Below are 20,261 nucleotides of genomic sequence, written 5' to 3' on the forward strand. Positions count from 1 at the left end.
AGATATTCAACATTCATCTGCTGCACATTAAACGATGACTTTACTGCCGGCCTGTGCAAGTACTACGACCATTGCACCACTATTGGTAGATTGGCCAAATTATGTAAGAATGTGCACAACATAAAAGGTCAGTGAAGTTTTTGGACATCCTACCTTTCAGCATTTTGACTGCAACAGTCTTGCAGGTTGAGAGCTTGTCGATCCCAAAAGCAGAAGCCTCGACCACTTTTCCAAAAGCTCCATGGCCGAGTGTTTTGCCTGGCAAAGGAAGAAGGTTTTTGATAAGTGGAAAGGCATTAGAACTTTCTGTCAGGCTCTATAATTAAAGCAACCTGCTGAAGCTCTGACAGTTTTTCTGTGAGGATTTGTGGTTCACTTGAGACCGGATGATAGCCAGGTTCACTGATAACCCTACATACCAGCTGCAGAGAGGGGTTACACCTATTCATTGTACCTTATGTAGCTCTGTCTATGATTTAATACTAACTGATAACCTTTATATACATTTTTGTCATCATTAAAATTCAATCTAAAATCTTAAAGGCAAGATGTTACACAAACAGTGATGTTTAACTGAGACTTAATACTGATGCTCTGTCTTTGTTTAAATGTCATTTTGATGAGTAGACTGTGGAAGATTTCCAGTTTGGCCCCAAACCTGCATACATAAAACTTCCAGAAAGCAAAACAACATATTCAAAAATCCTGAGGTGACGGGCTATGTATAAATTTGCTGCTTTGTTATGATCTGCTGTATCTACACTTACTGGACTCTTTGTTAGGTACAAATTTAATTACTTGTTAATACAAGTATCTAATCAGTCAATCACATGGCAGCAACTCAGTGCATTTAGGCATCTAGACATGGTCAAGATGACCGGCTGAAGTTCATAACTCTGCAACAGAATGAGGAAGAAAGGGGATTTAAGCAATTCTCAATGTGGCGTGGTTGTTGGTCTCAGATGGATATTTCAGAAACTGCTGATTTATTGGGATTTTATCTTTAGGGTTTATGGAGAATAGTCTGACAAATAGAAAATATCCAGTGAGCAGCAGTTCTCTGGGAGAAAATGCCTTGTTGATGTCGGAGATCAGATGGGAATAGTCAGATCACCGTCACCAGATCTCAGGCCCACTGAGCTGATTACAACAGTGCCACTAGAGTATCCGACAAATCTGCAGCAACTGTGTGATGCCAAAATGTCAATATGAACCAAAGAATAAAGGCATGTATGGACAGGAAAGGGGTCCAACCTAGCACTAGCAAGTTATACCTAATGAAGTGTCCAGATGGTGCATATTTAATGATGAAACTTCTTTCAAAACACTGATGACACTAAGGATTACTCACCTAGTTGTAGGCGATCACGAGGAAACTCCCACTTGCTGCCATCATACTGAAGAAAATCATTCTGCTCCTCGAGTGGATACTCATCGGGATCAATGATGATCGATGGACCCATCTTATAATGTGCTGGTTGCTGAAAAATTAATGTTATCATTAACATTATGTTTTAGGTTATTTTAAGCGGCAAATAAGTAGTAAATAATACAAATTCTTCCTCTAGTCTTTTTTCTTTAGTCAAGTACAATATGTTCTAATTATTTCTTTTATCTAAGCTAAAAGGTTACTATTTCCCAACGATCATGACAAAGAAAAATCTTCAATACCAGCTAAAAGGATAATTCACTTAAAAAGCATTTACAACACACATGAGTCAGTCATTTCCAAAATAGCTGCCTTCAAGAACACAAAGGAGGAAGTGTAAAATACCACAAGTGCAATGCCACTCCCCTGATTTTGTGGAGTGATTCACTCTGCTTGTAAGAAAAAGCATAATGTAGTCCTTTACCTTCCTTAGCTTGCGAATGAAAAGAATAAGCATGATCCAGAGGAACGTTGCTGCAGCTCCAGTACACACCAAAATTATGACCTCAATATTTGGCTTCGCCTCATCACCTGGAAAGAGAAGAATTGTTGTCAAATACCAGACCTCCTTTGCAAAAGTGAAACTGTGGCCTTCTTGTGATCTCACATGCGTCATATTATATTGGCAGGGTCTGGTGATTTATGACCAAAAAGAAACAATCTGTAACAAATTACCAAATAAAGACTACGGCTTTTGACTAAAACCTTTATATCATCTCAACCTCTTTCACTCTTGTTTATTTGTTTCTTCCCAACTTCTCTTTCAGGGATTGTATATAAAAAGGAAGTGGAAACACGCTTAGCATTGGTGGTTTGCTTGGAGAATGCATACCACACTTTTTTCCTGTAGTGTTTTCATCTAAACACGGCTTTTCTAACCATCCATGTCCACACTACAGACTCACGTCTCTCAAATCTACACAAAATTTTTCCGGCTCTTATTTCAAGCCATCCTTGACTAAACAATCATGGCAGTGCACACATGTAGCTTGTAGCTGAAATATATATATATATATATATATGAACAGCCGATTAAGCTAATTCTAAAGTGCACAGATATGGATGGAATGACTTGCATGATGGCCCACTTTTTTACATTTTCTAATGACCTTCTACTCCAATTATCTACTACGTGTTTCCAGTGCCTTGGTGGTTGTAGCAGTCAATCATTTTCAACTCATTAGTGGCCCTCTTAACACTTTACAAGGGTTGTGTCCTCTACATGATGGCTCCAAGCCAAAGCTATGATCATAAAACTCAAGAAGGAATTCATTTGGCATTCCTCGCAGCCACAGATTTTCTGTCAGGGGAGAATTCTCTCACTAAAGTCTGACCAGAGCTATTTGTAGTGATGACAAGAAAACAAGAGGCCAAGAGGGTCTCAGAGATGTTTTGACAGGGCATGCAGAAAATGCTTGACTCTCCTGATGAGCAATGCTCTTATTTTGATCTGCAAGTTTCATTTTATGCTGACAATCCAGTGCTGTAAACATAGCAGGTCAGATTGTTTGGAAATTTCTTTATGTTTAATTGTTAATATTCCATGACTGACTCACCAAACACAGTAACCACAGCGCTTGTTTTCAGGACACCCTCAGTGTTGCTGGCTATACACTCGTACAGACCCTCATCATCTTTCTTGACCCTCTCAATGATCAGGGTACCGTCCTCGCCCAGTGTGATACCTGAAACGCACAAACTATTAGTTAAACAGCCGAAAAGAAGTGCAGAATTTTAACTTTGGAAGTTTTTTGAAAACTCGTGGCAGTGCAAAGGCAAGTTTAATGACTACACAATTTTAACAGGATAAAACCTTTAATTTGTCAGTAGACTGCACTTAATTCATCTTCTTCTAATATGTCAACCCGGTCACAAAAACTGTAAAAACAACAACAAAAAGATTCTTTATGAAAGCCATAACATATGAGATACTTTTCTCAGTGGTACCTGGATTTTCTTCTAGTGGAACACCATTTTTCAGCCACATGATTTTTGGAGGAGGAACTGCTGAAGCGTTACAAACCAGCCTCAGGGTGCTGGTATTGTTCACATCTTGGCTAGTCAGATTTTGATTCAGCCACGGTCTTCTCCTGGCTGTAGGAAAATAAAAAAAAAGTTTGGATTATTGGCGCTATCACTGTTTCGTAGAGGAAAAAGTGGAATCATATATAGCTCTAACTTACCATCCAAAATAAGTACAGCCTCCTTGAGTTCAGCCTTCTTGTTGAGCTTGTAGGCTCGGCACTTGTAACCTGCAGTGCTGTTTTGAGACACATTGTGCAAATAGAGAGAAAGGGAAATGGAGTAGCGACTGAACTGGAGGCTAGACACGCTGGAAGTGACTGTTTGATTCCTGGAATCCAACCACTGTAGATCTGTGTAGAGATAACGGGTTGCCCGACAGATCAGGTTGACGTTGTTCCCTTCAATCGCTTTCTGAGGTTCAGTGGTTATTTTCTCAGGTTGATCTAGTGTGACAAGGAACATGGAAAACAACATATTTAGTCATTTACATTTACATGGCATCTACATCCGTTTACATGCGTGCAATTATCCAAATTGCCAGAGAAACTAATTAGGACAACAGTTTTTGACACAAAGGTACTTATCAGAAGACCCAGAATGTCAAATTCCCTGTTATTTCCTGTTTCATCACTATTAATTAGAAGCATGTTGATGGTGCTTCTGCAGTGATCCAACTCGAGCGAGGCTGACTATGTGCCCCAGGGGATACAGAATGTGCTTGTTTATTCAGTTTGCTGGAAAGCATTCTCTGTTCCGTAAGAGAAGACAGCTGTTTTTACAATCCTGTCCTCTTTTTTTAGCAGCATTCCATCATTCTCTGCTTTCCTCACCTTTGAAAGAGAGTGGGATTCCTCTTGGGAATTCTCCCACCCTGGGAGAATAATTTTTTGGTACTTGGCATCCACTCCAAAAGAAGTCCTCCACCCTTCAGGACATGTGATTCATGCAACTTTTTAGGAAAGGTGATGCACTTTATTGCAAAGTGAGCTCTGCTTGTGCACGGTGACACCTCGTCCCCACTGTTATTACATACCTGTCTCAGTTGATTTTCATTTTGGGAACATTTGGAACTGCTCACATGCACATAAAAAGTAAATCCTTATTGCACACACAGGCTCATGAAGAAAGAGCAATGACCTGCTGGTGCAGGAGCAGGAATGCGGTTATTCAATGATGTTTTTAAATGCATGCCATGTACAGCACTCCATATGCCTCAGGACTTGTTTGCCTCTCTTCCGCCCCGAAGCTGTTCAACTACAGTGGAAGATGTTTTTAATTAATGCCCCCCTCTGGTTTCTTTATTGCATAATGCAATCTGTGAATTCCTTTCCTGTTCTTGCAGTTCATTACAGCGTGCGATGTGCACACAGATCATTTGTAAAGCATAGAGCTCATGGTATAGTGTGCTTTGTAATTGAACTAATGTGTTTCTGCATGCAGCTGTGTGATTATAATGTTTTGTTTTGTTTTTATTACATTTTACTTGTTGTATTCTGGTGACCTACTTACCATCAACATAGAAAGGCACTGTAATGTGGGCGCTGCCAATGTCGTTCTCAGCCTTACAGTAAAATTGTCCTGAAACTCGTGCATCTCCGATCACCAGGGTACTCACAGTCTGATTGGAATCAATAAAGCGATTGTGATTAATTCTTAAAATCAGATAAAACATAATAAATATAATAATAACAGACACAAATGCTTGATATCATAATTCACTTTCTGCTGTCAGTGTGATCGATTCTAGCGGTTTCAATCACCATCAGAGCACCGAGTCGCTCTTAATAAACAAGTGGGAGGTCTAGACACAGCCTGGTGTGCTTTATAGTCTGCAGTGCTTGACATTAATGAAAGGATACAGCTGGAGTTATAAAGGCCAAAGAGTCTCCTTCATACTGGTGCTATAGATCTAGACCTGGGCCTCCATGTCCATTTCCTGGAGAGCACCTCCAACGCCATGCTCGATTTTAAGGTTAGCACAATATTTTAATGGCTTAAATAGACAAAATAATAAGTGAGACACTTGGGTGAAGGCCAGACTGCATGGGGTTCTGTTTAGTGTTCATGGGGACATCTGTTTTTGGGGTCAGTCGGCTACATCAAAGAGAGTGAATGATGTGGGTACATTGTCTGGGGTATGCTGGCCTAAACTTCCTGGGCTGGTAGGAACTATTGTGTTGGCTGTGAGAGACCCAGCTGCAGCTACAAAACCACATCAGCGTGCCTTTACTTAAACTGTTCACTTTACAAACATACAGGCATCAAAATTAAGTATCATAACGTCCAAACCTTGCTGATAGAACATTTGTCAAAACACTGAGTGACCTTATGATATTATGTTACACCTATTACTTACCATTATGTAACATGAGATTGAAAGCACTCACTGAGACGATTGTGCCTGTCCCGAAGACGTGACCTGACCAGACACACTATGACCTCTGTGCCAAAGTCTTCCCTTAGTGTTTCCTTATATTATGACTCTCCTTTTTTGCTGGGCTTTCTGAGGAGGCCCAGTCATGACTGTGTTCTCATTCACGGGCCAAAACGATTTATATGAGGTGACAGAGAGGAATTTACCTCCACCAAATCCCTCTTCGTTTAAACTGCTGCTTGTTATCGTTGAACCTTAGCCCTGACCCTCTTAAAGCACCGGCGACTGGCCACAGGTACTTGTAAATAAGAGGTGCCTCAATATCTATGTCAGACACGTATAAAAATCGATGACCTGTAAAGAAGGCCAAATTTACAGTTACGTGGTGTGCAAATGACTGGATAGTTCTTGTTGTCATGTATTTCACAGTTAGTAATGGTAAACAGTCACTTAGTCATTCGCATTTACATGGCATCGACATCCGTTTCACAATTAATGAGCGCACCAGCAATTTATGGACTACAAATTCAGCTCAAAACAAAGAATCGATTCAGAAAGGTCAATGATGCTTTCTCCTGCCCTAAAACAGCTGTAATGGATTTCTTGAACCAAATCCTATACAGACAAGGGGCATGGCAGCGAAGGCCTGTTCTCAGTTAGGTATGGCATGAACAATTTTAGCATCAAGCTTCCACGGGAGATTTGAACCAAAGTCTGTGTGGGATGTTTGGGGTTTGCATGGCAATACGTCTTTGATGTCTTTTAAGGAAAACTAAGGGATTCTTATCTTCAAACTATCTAACTATTGATGCCTTAAGCGTTGATTTTTTAGGAAATAAAATCTCTCTAAATTAATATGTCTGCCTTAAAGCTAAACCTAAGCCTGCCTTCATAGTGTAGCTGTTTCATGTGCTTACATCTACTACAAAGACTCTGAAAACCTGGGGTGTATTTCACTTTAGTAATGGGAAAGGAACTATGTCTGTCAGTTGTGGTTGCACCATTTCCAAACTGCGGGCCTCAAAGAGCAAAAGCTTTTGTACAAGAGGAAAGCCAGTGTAGGTAAAGCAGTGTCTTTACCGCTATTTTTTTCTTGTAAATATAAATCCTTTCTTTTCAGATGCGGCTCATTAAATGTGTAATAAAACCAAGTTATTTGTCCCTAATTCCCAGGTAGCTTAATTCCAGGAACAAATCCCATCTCTTATCGCACATTTCTCCATACCATCTCTCTTCCAGTTCTTTATACTGGCGACAGCTATTTATTAGACTCAATTCATGAGGAAATGCATATTATAAAGTGCATCCATTGTTTAAAAACATATACTACATATAACTTTAATCTACATACCTTGTTTTTTCCTTTAACTAGTTGAGAATTCGTGTTTATGTTTTTAATCCAGTTGTAGGAATCATTTTTCCTTTCATCCACTCTGACAAAGACAGGCTCCAAATCACTACAGGAGGGAGAAAATGCAATAAAATCAATCATTCTGAACAACGAACAATGTAACAGTCTTTTGTATTTGAGAACTTTAGTGTAATATCAAAACACACCCTGTCCAGATCACACGATAATAATGTATACCCTGCTATCTCATTGTGAAGGCCCTCTCCTGAGGGTTCTCTGAACCCTCTAGCATGGGGTGTCCTACTTCTTAAACCCAGAGAAAGCCTTGATTTAGGCCCCGCTGGTGGTGAACAATTAGTTTGATGAGTGGAGAGGCACTGAAGGAAACAGCAGCAGCAACAGGAAGGGTTGTGCTGTGCGTCACCTCATACAGGAACACCCCTCCACGTTCTGGCCAGAGGAGATAAGGCAGATCCTGAGACCTTGGTGGTCAGCAAAGGACAGCTGATAACTTCTCAACCTGGTGATAAAGACAACCCTATATTTCTGCCTTCTTAAAAAGCTTCTCTCAAATTCAAACCCTCCCCAAAAGTGACATTTCCTTTGCTCCCAAAAGATTAAGGGATGCAAGTTGGATTTACAGTGACAGCTACTCTGCAGGCTCAGGGCACTATAAAACAAACATTTTGCACAATTGGCTTCCCACCAGGCTATAGCTGTTCCTCTGTCTCATTAGCCGCCTGCCACAGCCCAGCCACAGTTCCTGGTGCCAGCCCTGATTATCTTTGGCCCAGCAGAAAGAGTTGCTTTGACCTTACTAAACCTCTGCAATATTTTATCACGAATCTGGTAAGCAGCAGCTGGTTTTATGCGATAATTTAGTGAAGAAACCAATGGGAAACTGGTGGTTTAACACCATCTAGTATGTAACATAATTAGTCGCTTTCAGTCTGCATTGTTTTCTTTGCCACTGGATGTGGAGACTGATAACACGCAGCTAATGGCCTATTGTTTTCCTGATCTTACAATTCACAGGCCCTCCAAACCACGATCTGAGTGACTGTTCAAACGTTCATTTTGTGTACGGGTTCACCGCCAGGCTGGTATCCATGCACAGTCACACATATACAGCACTCTCAGTTCTCTTCAGCGCTGCAATAACTCGGGGAATCTGAGATTTAACTCCCCCGTGTCTCCCTCTTAGCCTACAGAACCACTGACCACTAATGAGAGGGCAGCTCTCCGCGGCTTTGTTCCTTTGATTAATGGGTCATGTTCTGGGACAGAATCAATTGAATCAAAGTAGGTCTGCTTTATAGAGGGATCTCCGGGTCGGACTGGTGGCTCTGAATCCTGCGAAGGTATCTCTTCACTGCGTGTTGCTGTTGGTGATTTTGATTCAGTATTGTGGAGTTTCCGTCTAAAGGTACAAACTAGTTAAAGACTTTTTAATACCAACTTAAAAACAGATTTTAGACTAAACATACAAAAGAGAGACAGAAAAAGGTGAAATATCCTCTTTCAGATGTTCAGAATGAACAAGAAAGTATTTAGTCATATGTTTATTAATGTGACCAGAAAATGATATAACTGATGTTAGTATCCCATTGTCCCAAGTTTGAAACAGCTTAACAGATGTGGGAATAGCAATTTTGTCCTTAAAATTTCCAAAAACATAAGTGTCTAAAAATTATATGATTAACCATTAATTGTGAACCTTTTAAGACTTTGTATGATTCCATAGACACCCTGTGCATGGTTTCCAAAACATGGAGATTATATCCACAGCAGGTGGACTCAATTGCATCATTGCAACAGTTATTCAGGCTGAGAAAATGCGACAGTTTTTTATGCAGAGAGAAACATCAGGCGGTAACTTTCTGGAAAACCAAAACTGAAACTGGTATACAGATAGAGCTCATGACTTGGTAACTTTATAATTCAATTCAAACAATTCAAAGCATGGAATTGTTTTTGAGCCTACACTTAGGTTAAGTGGCCTGCTTGAAATTAGTTACTTACACTGTTCATTCATTCATTTCATTTATTTATTCATTTTCAGGCACAACAAATACCTATATTGAACATAAAATACACAAAACAAATGCTTTGAATTTCTTATGGTATTGCTCAACCGTGACAGACTGAGCATAACATGAGGGTGACTCACTTTTTAAACTTCGGTTCTGAGTGAAATGGTTGCCAGTGCCAAGTGATGGTTGGCAACGGCAGGCCAAAAGCAGTGCAGGTTAGATGATGCTGTTTGCCCGACATGTAAGGTTGCACGTCCACAGTAGCAAGCTCCGCCTCTGAAATACTTGGCTTCACTACATACACACACAAGTACACAGTAACCACATACACGCACAAACATGGAGAGAAATTGGAAGAGAAAGACAACATGTTAGACCAGAGGTCATGATTGCCTCCTTTAAGAAGCCAAAAAAAGCTCCCACATTACACATTTTTTTTAAAAATCAATTATGAGCAAATAAAAAAAGAATTCAAGATATTTTTTAGGGAAGCAGCATTCACCATGATAGGATCAGGAATTTCTCCTTTCATTATTTTTTTTCTGAATCGTATTCATTCAGCTTAGTTTTGCACCTTATGTTCACCCTGGCTGTCCACACCCCACTCTCTGTCCCACTGGGTTAGCTAAAAGAATCGACCGTACCGGCCCCGCCTGCTGTGGAATCTCAAAATGTCTCAAAAAGAAAGACAGTCTTGATGTGCAGCTATGAAAGGCGGGCCGTCGACATTAGCTCTCCTTTAGACTGTGTAGGGAGAAGAGTGGGGGGATGCCTGCCTAGCCCAGGGCTCTAGGTCAAAGAACAATCTCACCGCAGTCCATGCCTGGGTCACTGAGTCAACCATTTGTGCTGCAATGAACAACAGACAAAAATGCTTCTCCCACCTCGGGAGATGTACTTATCTCAGCACTATCTGAATTTTGGACAACAGAAATAGTTGTGTTGCATTCAGTGCCCCAGCTCATGCACACCTGCACATCACGTAGTAATCCAGAGCACTCTGACGACTGTAAACAACATATGAACAAGATTTAAAATAGTTCTCTAACTGGTGCCAGGATTTTCTCTCCACTTTGTTGTGTTTGTAAAAAAAAATTCATTCCAATAAATAAAAGTTTTGTGAAGTGGACCGGTCAAGGATCATAAATAAAGTTTATAAGAGGCTAGAGGGGCCTGATTTTTACACTTTTTGGCACACTACTGGGATTCCTGAAAAATGTTTAAAGAATGCTACTTCACACTTAGCATGTGTTCCCGCCACATGCTAAGTGTGAAGTAAGGGATATACAGTCTCCTTTTTGTTCTTTATAGCAAGCAGACTCCATTCATGTATCTACTCAACATGCTAAAATATTTATATCCTAGTGTTGACACTTATCAGTATATTAAAAGAGTTGTCATAACAATGAATTGCAAGCTGATTTTTCTCCAGCTAAATACATAATGTATAGAACATGCTGGTTATATGAGCCGTACTGTATGCACACAGGGTGTAAGGATTGGAGGGGTCTGGGGCAGCTGGAGCCCGTGTGCAGAATAGAACTCGCCTTTTACACACTCCACCAAGCCCCTTTCAAAGAGCCCCAATAATCAACAACAGCTGCTCCTGCTACGTCAATCCAGCCCTGGAATCAACAAGCTCCCAAGTTCCTCTCACACTAGAGCTGCTACCTGCCGTCCAGTGATCTAGACTGAGAGCAGCAGCAGACGTGCTGGGGGCAGCCTCTGTCCACAGCCAAGGCGCTGCTTCATTTCGTCAGGATCAGTGAAGATTATCAGGTTTGTGGTAATGGCTTACCTGTGACTTCCAGAACGTAGCTGAGATTCCTGTACAGCCCCTTTGCTCTGTTGCCCAGGCTTATGGTGAACACGCCAGAATTCTTCTCCTGCACATCAGTGATGGCCAAGCTAAAATCAGACATCCTGTAGCAAGTGGAATTCTTCTGGATAGGAACCCCATCCTTGTACCTGAATATTAGAGGCACATAAAAGTTTGTTTGTTGTGCATATGCAATAATAGAGGTGCCCAACACTCATAACAAAAGGTTTATTTATAGTGGCTCGAAACCATTGCCTACCATGCTATCACGTCTGGTGGTGGCAAAGCGATGACCCTGGGTTCAAACACAATCTTCCTTACACCTTCAGTGACTGTTCTATGCTGTCCATTCTTAGAGGAAATGTTAAGAAATGGATGCTCTGCAACCAAAGAGTATAGATTAAATAAGGTTATCATTATTACTTTACAGGATCGCCCCAATATTACAATAATTCACAGCCTAAAATTCTTTTAATTTCACTTGTAATAATAAAGCATTAAAAGCATTCTCACCATAGACAACAACTTTTGCCGTGACAGTATCATTTACTCTGGGATTCAGCTCAGCTTTGCAATGATAGATTCCCTTATCCTCCATGGTAATGTTTGGCAACACTAAAGTGTTACTCATTATAAGGACCTTAGAAGGTTTGAGTAGGGACTTGATTATACTATGCCGTTTTTCCTGAAGACAAAGAAAGCACCATAAATTCCAGTCCTACTTATGCAGGCTGTTCCATAATATTGTAAAGTCAATGATAAACCATTAACTTACTTTGTCCTTTGGAAAATGCCAGGTGAAATTGATTCTTCCATTATAGGTGGTCTCCCCACTACAGTTGAGGATGAGGGTGTCTCCAGCCAAGATTTTAACACGGTTGTTATCTGGAGTAATCCTCACATTTTTAAGGACATCAGCTGTAAAATTGGAACAAACATAATGAAATGTTATGAAACCTTAAACAATCAGAAAGTTAAAAACAATTAAAAGTCATGTCACCAGGAAAGCAACAGACTCACTCAGTCTACTTGGAAGGTATTCTGACTTGAACACTTGACTGTTGACTTTGGCATGACATGCCAGCATGTTGTATGAATCATAGGCACCGTAGGGGATCCTGAACCCAACCATTGGATCCCACACCATTTCCTTTGTAACCTTCTCAGTTAAACTTGGCGCCTGTAATGAAAAAGGCAAAACTAATTTGATGACACTTGTGATGCCAAATATAGGTCACTGAGCCAGACTGACTAAAGAGGAAGCTGCATGACTTCATTTAACACGTAACTCATGCTCCACCGGGCTCAGCTGGGGACACATCTGTTAAGCTGTTTTATAACACATGCATGACAGCCGTGAACTTTTCTAGACATTACCAGAAGGAGATGAATGTAGAAGAACGTAAATGTCCAGTGCAATCAGATATGACATTAAGCAGTGTTAATGAGAGCTCCAGGGTACAAAGTCTGTGTGATGTTTTGCACCTTAATAGCACAGGTAACAGTGCAGTGAACTGTCAGTCATGTATCCTGCCGTTTTAACCAGTATTCCCAGTAACAAGCACTGTGAATGTGACTGCTGCATTAATTTATGCAATTAGGGAAATAACATTTGGAAAGGATGTCCTTGCCTGCTGCTGTTTGTTCTCATGTCAGAAGAAGGACTGGGATTGGAGGCAATGGAAGAGAAGGAAGGAAGGTGAAGAGGAAGGAGGAGTGTCATGCATTTATTAATAACAGGAAGGTCACACCAGTACTATCTGTGGCATTAGAGTCAGAAGTGATTATGCACAGTTGGCACTATGACACAGTCATATATTAATCGCAAACAATGAAACAAAATGTCACAAAAAAGCACAAAAAGGCCACAAAGGCACATCATCAAGTACTAACAGGGTCTTAAGTTGTATAGATAAGTGCACTGGAAAACAAGGGAGTACTCAACCGCTGCCTACTAAGATCAAACAGTCTTATGCTGTTACCTGTTGTTTTCTAAGACTGGACACAACTTTTCTGCTGTTTCCTGATGTTTGTAAGAGCAGAGAGACTAAATTTAGCCTGATGAGCTATTCTGAGAAAAGCACTCTTGGAACACCTTCCTGCTCTTAGAGGAAGCAGACAGGATGACTCGCTTTGCCGCCCCTGAGCTTCCCATAGCTAAGCCACTGTCCCCGGTCTGCTTCTGTGTGCTGGAATGATTTAACACACAGAGGGTGTGAGAACCACTGTGATGCCCTATGCAAGGAGTGGAAGGACATTTTTTTCAAAACAGGTAAGGATACCCTGCTGTGGTATTAATAGTAATCTTCTCTCAGGAGACGTGCTGTGTGAGTTTCCTGGAAGTTCATGTTAAGCAGTGTCTATAGAATACTGTGTATTACTATAATATGCAGTACTATGAAGGCATTTATAAAAGCATGATGGTGCTTAAGACCCTACCCCTGTCAGTGTTACATCAATATCAGGTGAGGATGTCCGACACGGGACAACAAGGCTGGTCTCGTGCCTGTAGATGCCAAGAACATAATTTTTAACAGGCTCCACAAATGGCTGGTCGGGATCTGAAAAAAAGAATTCAACATCTTAAACACAAGTCAGGCAGAAACACCATTTCAAATTAAATGTGGCCCATCACAAGTTGTTTTTTGGGGAAACCATGTTTTCTAGTAAAATTATTCAGATTCTGGTAAAATAAGCCAACTTAATTTAAAAGTGCAGTGGTTAGCATTGTTGCATCACAGCAGGAGGATAATGGGTTCATAGCTGCCAGCTGGCTGTGATCCTCCAGTGTGGTTTGTGCATATTTTGTTTTAGAAGTGCATGTGTTTTCTCCCAGTCTCTGGCTCTCTGTCACTGTGATTCACTTGCAACATAACCAGGGTGTACCCCACCCCTTACGTCTGCTGAGACAGGCTCCAGAACCTTTGACCCACTAGGAAAAGGAGGTTTACCAAGTGAAAAAGAGCATGTCAGGGTATTCAACAGAGATCCAGAAAAGAGATCAAATCTCAGATTGGTTAATTCTGGCCATATAAGGACAGTGTCATGGTCCTGGGTCGGTGACCCAGCGCTTTTAGTTATCATTTTCTAGTTTATGATGATGATGATTATTATTGTTTGAGTTCTGTGTGTTATATTTGGTCTGCCTTTGAGTCTGTCTCTGTCTATGGTGTCACCCCATCTGTTTGTGAATCTGTCTGGTTAGTTCAATGTCTTGTCTGGTTCCATGTGTCTGAGTTTCCTGTTTTATTGTGAAGGTTTGTGTCATATGTGAGTGTGCTCAGTTTACGTTTCCCCTGTCTCGTCAGCTGTGATTTCTCCCAGGTGTGTTCCCCTCCTGTCTCTCATCCCTTGATTTCTGCCGTCTGTGTATTTAAGCCCTGTGTTTCTCTGTGTCAGTGTCGTGTCGTACCCTCAACTAGCTGTGTGTTCTGCTTCTATGTTCCTAGTGTTTGGTCTCCTGCTCCAGTTTAGTGTTTCTTTCCAGTGTTTCAGTCCTTGGTTCCTCTGTTCTGACTTTTGGTTTTCTTTTGGTGAGTTTAGTTTGTACGAGGTTTTTCCCAGCAATAAAGCTGCGCCTTAAGTTTCACTTCCGTGTCTGAGTTCTGCATTTTGGGTCCACCACTCCTGCTTGCCTGCCACACAGCGATTCATGACAGAACGACGCGACCAGTATGGATCCAGCAGACTCACTGAGGAAGCGCAGCTCAGCCTTTAACGGGACCCGGCTAGCGCTTGGAGGGCCTCCGTGCTGCCGTTCCTCACTAGCTGCTTACCCTTCGGTCCACTCACCTGCTTCTTCCCCCCGGATGCCCCGGTCTCACAGAAAACGCTCCCGCCGGTCCCGGGAGGATTACTATGAGACCGCGAGCAACCAGCTTACACCAGCTCAAGCGTTCTACAAGATGTTAGGGATCATTATAGTGCCACCCGACTCACCCAGCGTTTCCACTTCACAGCAGGAGCAGCCACAGCCGAGTCATTCCTTGTCACATTCTGCCAGTGCTGCTTCCTCTTCTACTTGGAAGCGGCGAACGTGCCGCCAGCCCTCACGGCTCCGGCAGGAGCCTGGGACTCTTCTCGACCAACCGCCTAGGGTGAGTGACAAAGTCCCCCTACATTCGCCTTCTGTGTCGAGGGATAAACGTACCGTTTCCCCCAAGGCCGCTAACGTCAGCTTCATGAACTCTAGATCTTCTGTTCCTCCTGTTCCAGAAAATGACAGTATTCATTTTGAGAGCGATCGTTTCCACTTTGGTTCAAAAGACTGTGCTTCTGATGCTCCTTCGGACCCAGGAGTTAAGACTGTTTCATCTGGAACTGTTTATTCTGGGGCTATGTCAGCTCAGTTAGCCGCCCGGCCCGAAGCTCAGTTAGCCGCCCGGCCCGAAGCTCTGTTAGCCGCCCGGCCCGAAGCTCAGTCGCCACCTCCACCACATTCAGCCTCGCTTCCCATAGCACAGTCACATCCACAGCCTGACTTACTACAAACCTTATTTCAATCCTTAGCCCAGTCAATAGCTCAGTTGGTAGAGGAATCATCAGCCTTATCGTCAGCTCGGTTTCCAACTTCACAACCATCATTTTCCCCTACACCTCCGGTACAGCAAGCTATGTCTATCCAACCCTTACAGAACTGTTCCACAACCTTGAATCCTAATCAGAGAGACAAACCAAACAATATTGTTATCAGTCCTCAAAAGCTGGCCAGTTCTGAGACTGAGATTCACTCCAGGGCCTCCCCAGAGGCTGGGTTTCAGCCCCCAGCAGACTCTGGACCCCTGGCGGTTAAGAAGCCAGCTGAGGACCGCACCCGGCCGTTGCTGCCTGAGCAGACTCAATGCTCTGTGCAGCTGCAGTCTGCCATGTGTTTGCCAGAGGCCCGTGTGCCTGGTTCTGTTCTGTCCCTGCCAGAGGCCCGTGTGCCTGGTTCTGTTCTGTCCCTGCCAGAGGCCCGTGTGCCTGGTTCTGTTCTGTGCCTGCCAGAGGTCCCCGCGCCTGCTGGTTCCGATCTGTGCCTGCCAGAGGTCCCCGCGCCTGCTGGTTCTGTTGCGTTCCTGCCAGAGGCCCGTGTGCCTGCTGGTTCTGTTGCGTTCCTGCCAGAGGCCCGTGTGCCTGCTGGTTCTGTTGTGTTCCTGCCAGAGGTCTCCGCACCTGCTGGTTCTGTTCTGTGTGTGCCAGGGGCTCCAGTGCCCACTGGTTCTGAGACTGTTTTTGCTGGGGGGCCCGAGGAGCCCGTCCAGCCTCCTTCCTCGTCAGCTGGGGGGCCCGAGGAGCCCGTCCAGCCACCAGCTGCTCCACCAGCAGCCTCATCCACGCTTGCAGCAGCAGTTTCATCCATGCCGCCACCTGCTGCAGCGCCTCCGTCTGCATCCTCCACGCCGTTGCCTGGCCCGGCCTCTGCTGCATCCTCCACGCCGTCGCCTGGTCCGGATTCAGCATCCTCAGCGTCGCCTGGTCCAGCGCATGCTTCGGCTTCATCCGCTTCACCTGGTCCGGCCTCCGTGTCTTCACCCTCGTCTGGTCCGGCCTCCGTGTCTTCACCCTCGTCTGGTCCAGCCTCCGTGTCTTCACCCTCGTCTGGTCCAGCCTCTGTGTCTTCATCCTCGTCTGGTCCAGCCTCTGTGTCTTCATCCTCGTCTGGTCCAGCCTCCTCATCAGCAGCGTCGCCTGGCCCGGCTTCAGCCTCTGCTTCTGCTTCGGCCTCGCCTGGTCCAGCCTCCGCATCAGCGTCCGCCTCGTCTGGTCCAGCCTCCGCATCAGCGTCCGCCTCGTCTGGTCCAGCTTCCGCTTCAGCTTCCGCCTCGTCTGGTCCAGCCTCCGCTTCACCTGGGGCTGCAGGGGCCACGCAGCCTTCAGGTCCCCTACTACCACCTCCACATCGTCGGTCATCTGCCTGGCCGCCTGTTGGGCATCTCCGCCACCGTGGACGCCCTCCTGAACGCCGCCACTGCCTTCCACGTGGCCGGCCTCCGGACTTGTTTCCACGCCGCTGTTGCCGTCCGCACGGTCGGCCCCCGGACTTGTTTCCACGCCGCTGTTGCCGTCCACACGGTCGGCCCCCAGAACTGTTTCCACGCCGCTGTTGCCGTCCGCACGGTCGGCCCCCAGAACTGTTTCCACGCCACTGCCTACTGCGTGGCCGGCATCGGGACCGGCCCCGCTGCCATTCGCATGGTCGGCCTCCTGAACTTGACCGTCTGGGCCTTTTTGGACTCTGTCCCTCCGTCCTGGGCCCCCTCCGCCCACCCTGGTCGGGTGCTTTTCTTTTTTGGTTTTGGTCCGTTTTTGTGTTTTTGCTGGGCTGTCTGGAGCCAGCCCTTGAGGGGGGGGGGTACTGTCATGGTCCTGGGTCGGTGACCCAGCGCTTTTAGTTATCATTTTCTAGTTTATGATGATGATGATTATTATTGTTTGAGTTCTGTGTGTTATATTTGGTCTGCCTTTGAGTCTGTCTCTGTCTATGGTGTCACCCCATCTGTTTGTGAATCTGTCTGGTTAGTTCAATGTCTTGTCTGGTTCCATGTGTCTGAGTTTCCTGTTTTATTGTGAAGGTTTGTGTCATATGTGAGTGTGCTCAGTTTACGTTTCCCCTGTCTCGTCAGCTGTGATTTCTCCCAGGTGTGTTCCCCTCCTGTCTCTCATCCCTTGATTTCTGCCGTCTGTGTATTTAAGCCCTGTGTTTCTCTGTGTCAGTGTCGCGTCGTACCCTCAACTAGCTGTGTGTTCTGCTTCTATGTTCCTAGTGTTTGGTCTCCTGCTCCAGTTTAGTGTTTCTTTCCAGTGTTTCAGTCCTTGGTTCCTCTGTTCTGACTTTTGGTTTTCTTTTGGTGAGTTTAGTTTGTACGAGGTTTTTCCCAGCAATAAAGCTGCGCCTTAAGTTTCACTTCCGTGTCTGAGTTCTGCATTTTGGGTCCACCACTCCTGCTTGCCTGCCACACAGCGATTCATGACAGACAGTCAGTCTGTGGGAACGCTGTGGCTACATAAATAGTCTGTGATTGAAGGAAGGTCGAACATTAGTGGTGTGAAAAAGTTACAAAAATTAACAAACAGCTGAAGATTTTTGAAATAGGACACAGAAGGTAAACTGTGGAAGTCATTTAAAAAGCACAATAAGAATTAAAGCTAGCTTTATATTTATAATAGTTGTAGACCAATATTAAGCAACTTTATACCAACATTTTTCAAAATATAAAACCACTTTGGTCACATTGGCTGATATTGGAATTTACTCTCTGCTTCCCAGTACAATATCCAGTCATATAAGTGTATGTAGTGCCATGTGAGGTTTAGGGAAGCGTTGTTACAAGGAAAACAGTAGCAGAAGCAGGAAATGGTCAATGACCAGGGTTTCCCGAGCAATTAGCTTATCCTCTCACCTCTTCTGGAGGTGAGAGGATAAGCGGCACCACAGAAACCACTTCCTTTCTCTATTTTTTTTCTCTCAGATGGAGACCTGTGGCACCTCAGTCAGGATTCCAGTTGAAAAAAAGGTAGCAATAACTGCCTCTATATTTATATCTAATGCATACAACTACAGATTTTAGTAAGCAGGTCTTGCTTGCTTTCTTTTTTGCACATTCTTCCCATGTCATTAAAAAAATCCTGCCTTTTGGAGCTGACATAGTGAAAAAGGTAGGGTACACCCTGAACACCATGGTCCTTTACATCCTTCTGCCTAACTCACTCTTTCTTCCTTCTATAAAGGATGTGTCTTGTGTCTTGTCTTGCAAATACCACACTGTTCTTTGTCAGTTCAATACTGTCAATATCACCGTCTGTGAGATCAGTTCAATATTAAATCCTGCAGCTGCCATCAGGGGATAACAATTATCCTTTGAAATCTTTTTTTAAACACAAATCTTCCGTGCATTTTAAATTTCTGAATGAAAAAAAAACATTTGGTTCAAAATGTAAGAACAATTTTCAGTTTTAGAGTTCAGTTTTTCTACCATTGGGTAATTTCTTAAATTATGAACCTCATAATTTGAGCATTATACATCCAAAACGGTTTCTAGCTCTCACCTTTTACATACACATAGGTGGATTTGATTTGGTCTGAACCATCCTTGGTGTATTTACAGGTGTAAGTCCCAGTGTCATTGGCAATCAGGTGTGTGACTATCAGTCTGCTGCAGTGAGACTGACGGTGAGGTCTTGAATCACACTTCTCCACCTTCACTCCCTGCGATGAGATCGACCGCTTGGCAAGTGTCCAGCTGAAGACACCGTGACCTCTGACATTATTGAAAATGAGAGAGAATGTTAAATGAGATTAGATCTTGGGCGAGGCAAATGGTATTAGAAAAAGCAAACCATTAATTCTATTAAAAGTGGATCTATTTTTAGAGAAGGTGTCACATCTGGCAGTAACCACAAAAGCTACTAAATTTAGTAGCTTATCCCTGGGGGCTTTTGGGCTTCATTTCCATTTTAAGTTTATTTCAAGTTCATCTTGAGTCATCCAAAAGTTTGAACTTTCACATGGGAACATGTTTCTCTTCAATGATGTGCTTAACTAACACATTCTTTCCACGCAGAATTCAGTTTAAAATGCTCATTAAAGAGATCCCAGAGGAACATCTAGCATTTCTCACATTCCTTTCCCTTTGCCTGCAGAATTTTGGGTCAAGCAGAACCTCTAGTTCTCATCCACATCCAAAAAACAAGACAGTGCTCTACGCATCAGGCTTCTTACAATGTGCCCTTGTAAGGAAGCATTACATTAAACCAACATGAGTTCCTAAGCATTCTTTGAAGGCCTAAAAAATGATGCAATACCCTAAATTCCTAAGAAATGTGAATGTACTTGGGTTCTAAATTCCATAAAGGAAGTGGCAGAAGACTGATAAACGTTGACCACTATCGCTGGTTCCGGTCAGGGACTGTCCCAGCTTCTTTGTAGCTAGTAAGAGTCCACAGAACCAGGGACGTCCTGCTAATTCTCCCTTAAAATTTCTGCCATATAGTGAGCGCAGAGTCTGAAGTCCAGCAATTAGAAGAGCAAAGGTAAAGTAAATGAAGTTGTATTGTAATGCAAAGTGGTTAAGAAGAGTTATACACCACCATCATAAATGTTTGATTACATTTCAAGTGAAACCAACAAAAGTAGGTGCTTTCAACTGCATACCTGCAGGTGAGGTTTAACAAATTGCCTTTATGAAGAACGATTGGATTGTCGGAGGGATGAATCCTAGGCGAGTTTGCGCTCTCCAAATGTCCTGCAA

At 43.4% G+C, this 20,261-nt stretch overlaps 1 protein-coding gene across 1 annotated transcript in view; it reads right to left on the reverse strand.

The window, feature by feature from the left end:
• The window catches only part of kdrl (kinase insert domain receptor like), a 46,797-nt gene that overhangs the window by 18,555 nt on the left and 7,981 nt on the right, over positions 1-20,261 (reverse strand). Inside the window, exons 2-18 of the mRNA XM_085363222.1 lie at positions 20,165-20,255; positions 19,060-19,271; positions 13,471-13,592; positions 12,052-12,211; positions 11,807-11,949; positions 11,545-11,716; positions 11,291-11,411; positions 11,011-11,180; positions 9,350-9,506; positions 7,180-7,285; positions 4,964-5,072; positions 3,613-3,897; positions 3,377-3,523; positions 2,986-3,114; positions 1,854-1,960; positions 1,352-1,481; positions 154-258 (exon numbers count right to left, since the gene is read on the reverse strand). Coding sequence (XP_085219348.1) covers positions 154-258; positions 1,352-1,481; positions 1,854-1,960; positions 2,986-3,114; positions 3,377-3,523; positions 3,613-3,897; positions 4,964-5,072; positions 7,180-7,285; positions 9,350-9,506; positions 11,011-11,180; positions 11,291-11,411; positions 11,545-11,716; positions 11,807-11,949; positions 12,052-12,211; positions 13,471-13,592; positions 19,060-19,271; positions 20,165-20,255 — 2,466 coding nt within the window. The remainder of the gene's footprint in view (positions 1-153; positions 259-1,351; positions 1,482-1,853; positions 1,961-2,985; positions 3,115-3,376; positions 3,524-3,612; positions 3,898-4,963; positions 5,073-7,179; positions 7,286-9,349; positions 9,507-11,010; positions 11,181-11,290; positions 11,412-11,544; positions 11,717-11,806; positions 11,950-12,051; positions 12,212-13,470; positions 13,593-19,059; positions 19,272-20,164; positions 20,256-20,261) is intronic.

The sequence above is a fragment of the Diplotaxodon limnothrissa genome, linkage group LG2, assembly GCF_057381915.1.
Source record: "Diplotaxodon limnothrissa isolate DT_005_m linkage group LG2, D_limnothrissa_male_GT1.1, whole genome shotgun sequence".
Taxonomy (NCBI): domain Eukaryota; kingdom Metazoa; phylum Chordata; class Actinopteri; order Cichliformes; family Cichlidae; genus Diplotaxodon; species Diplotaxodon limnothrissa.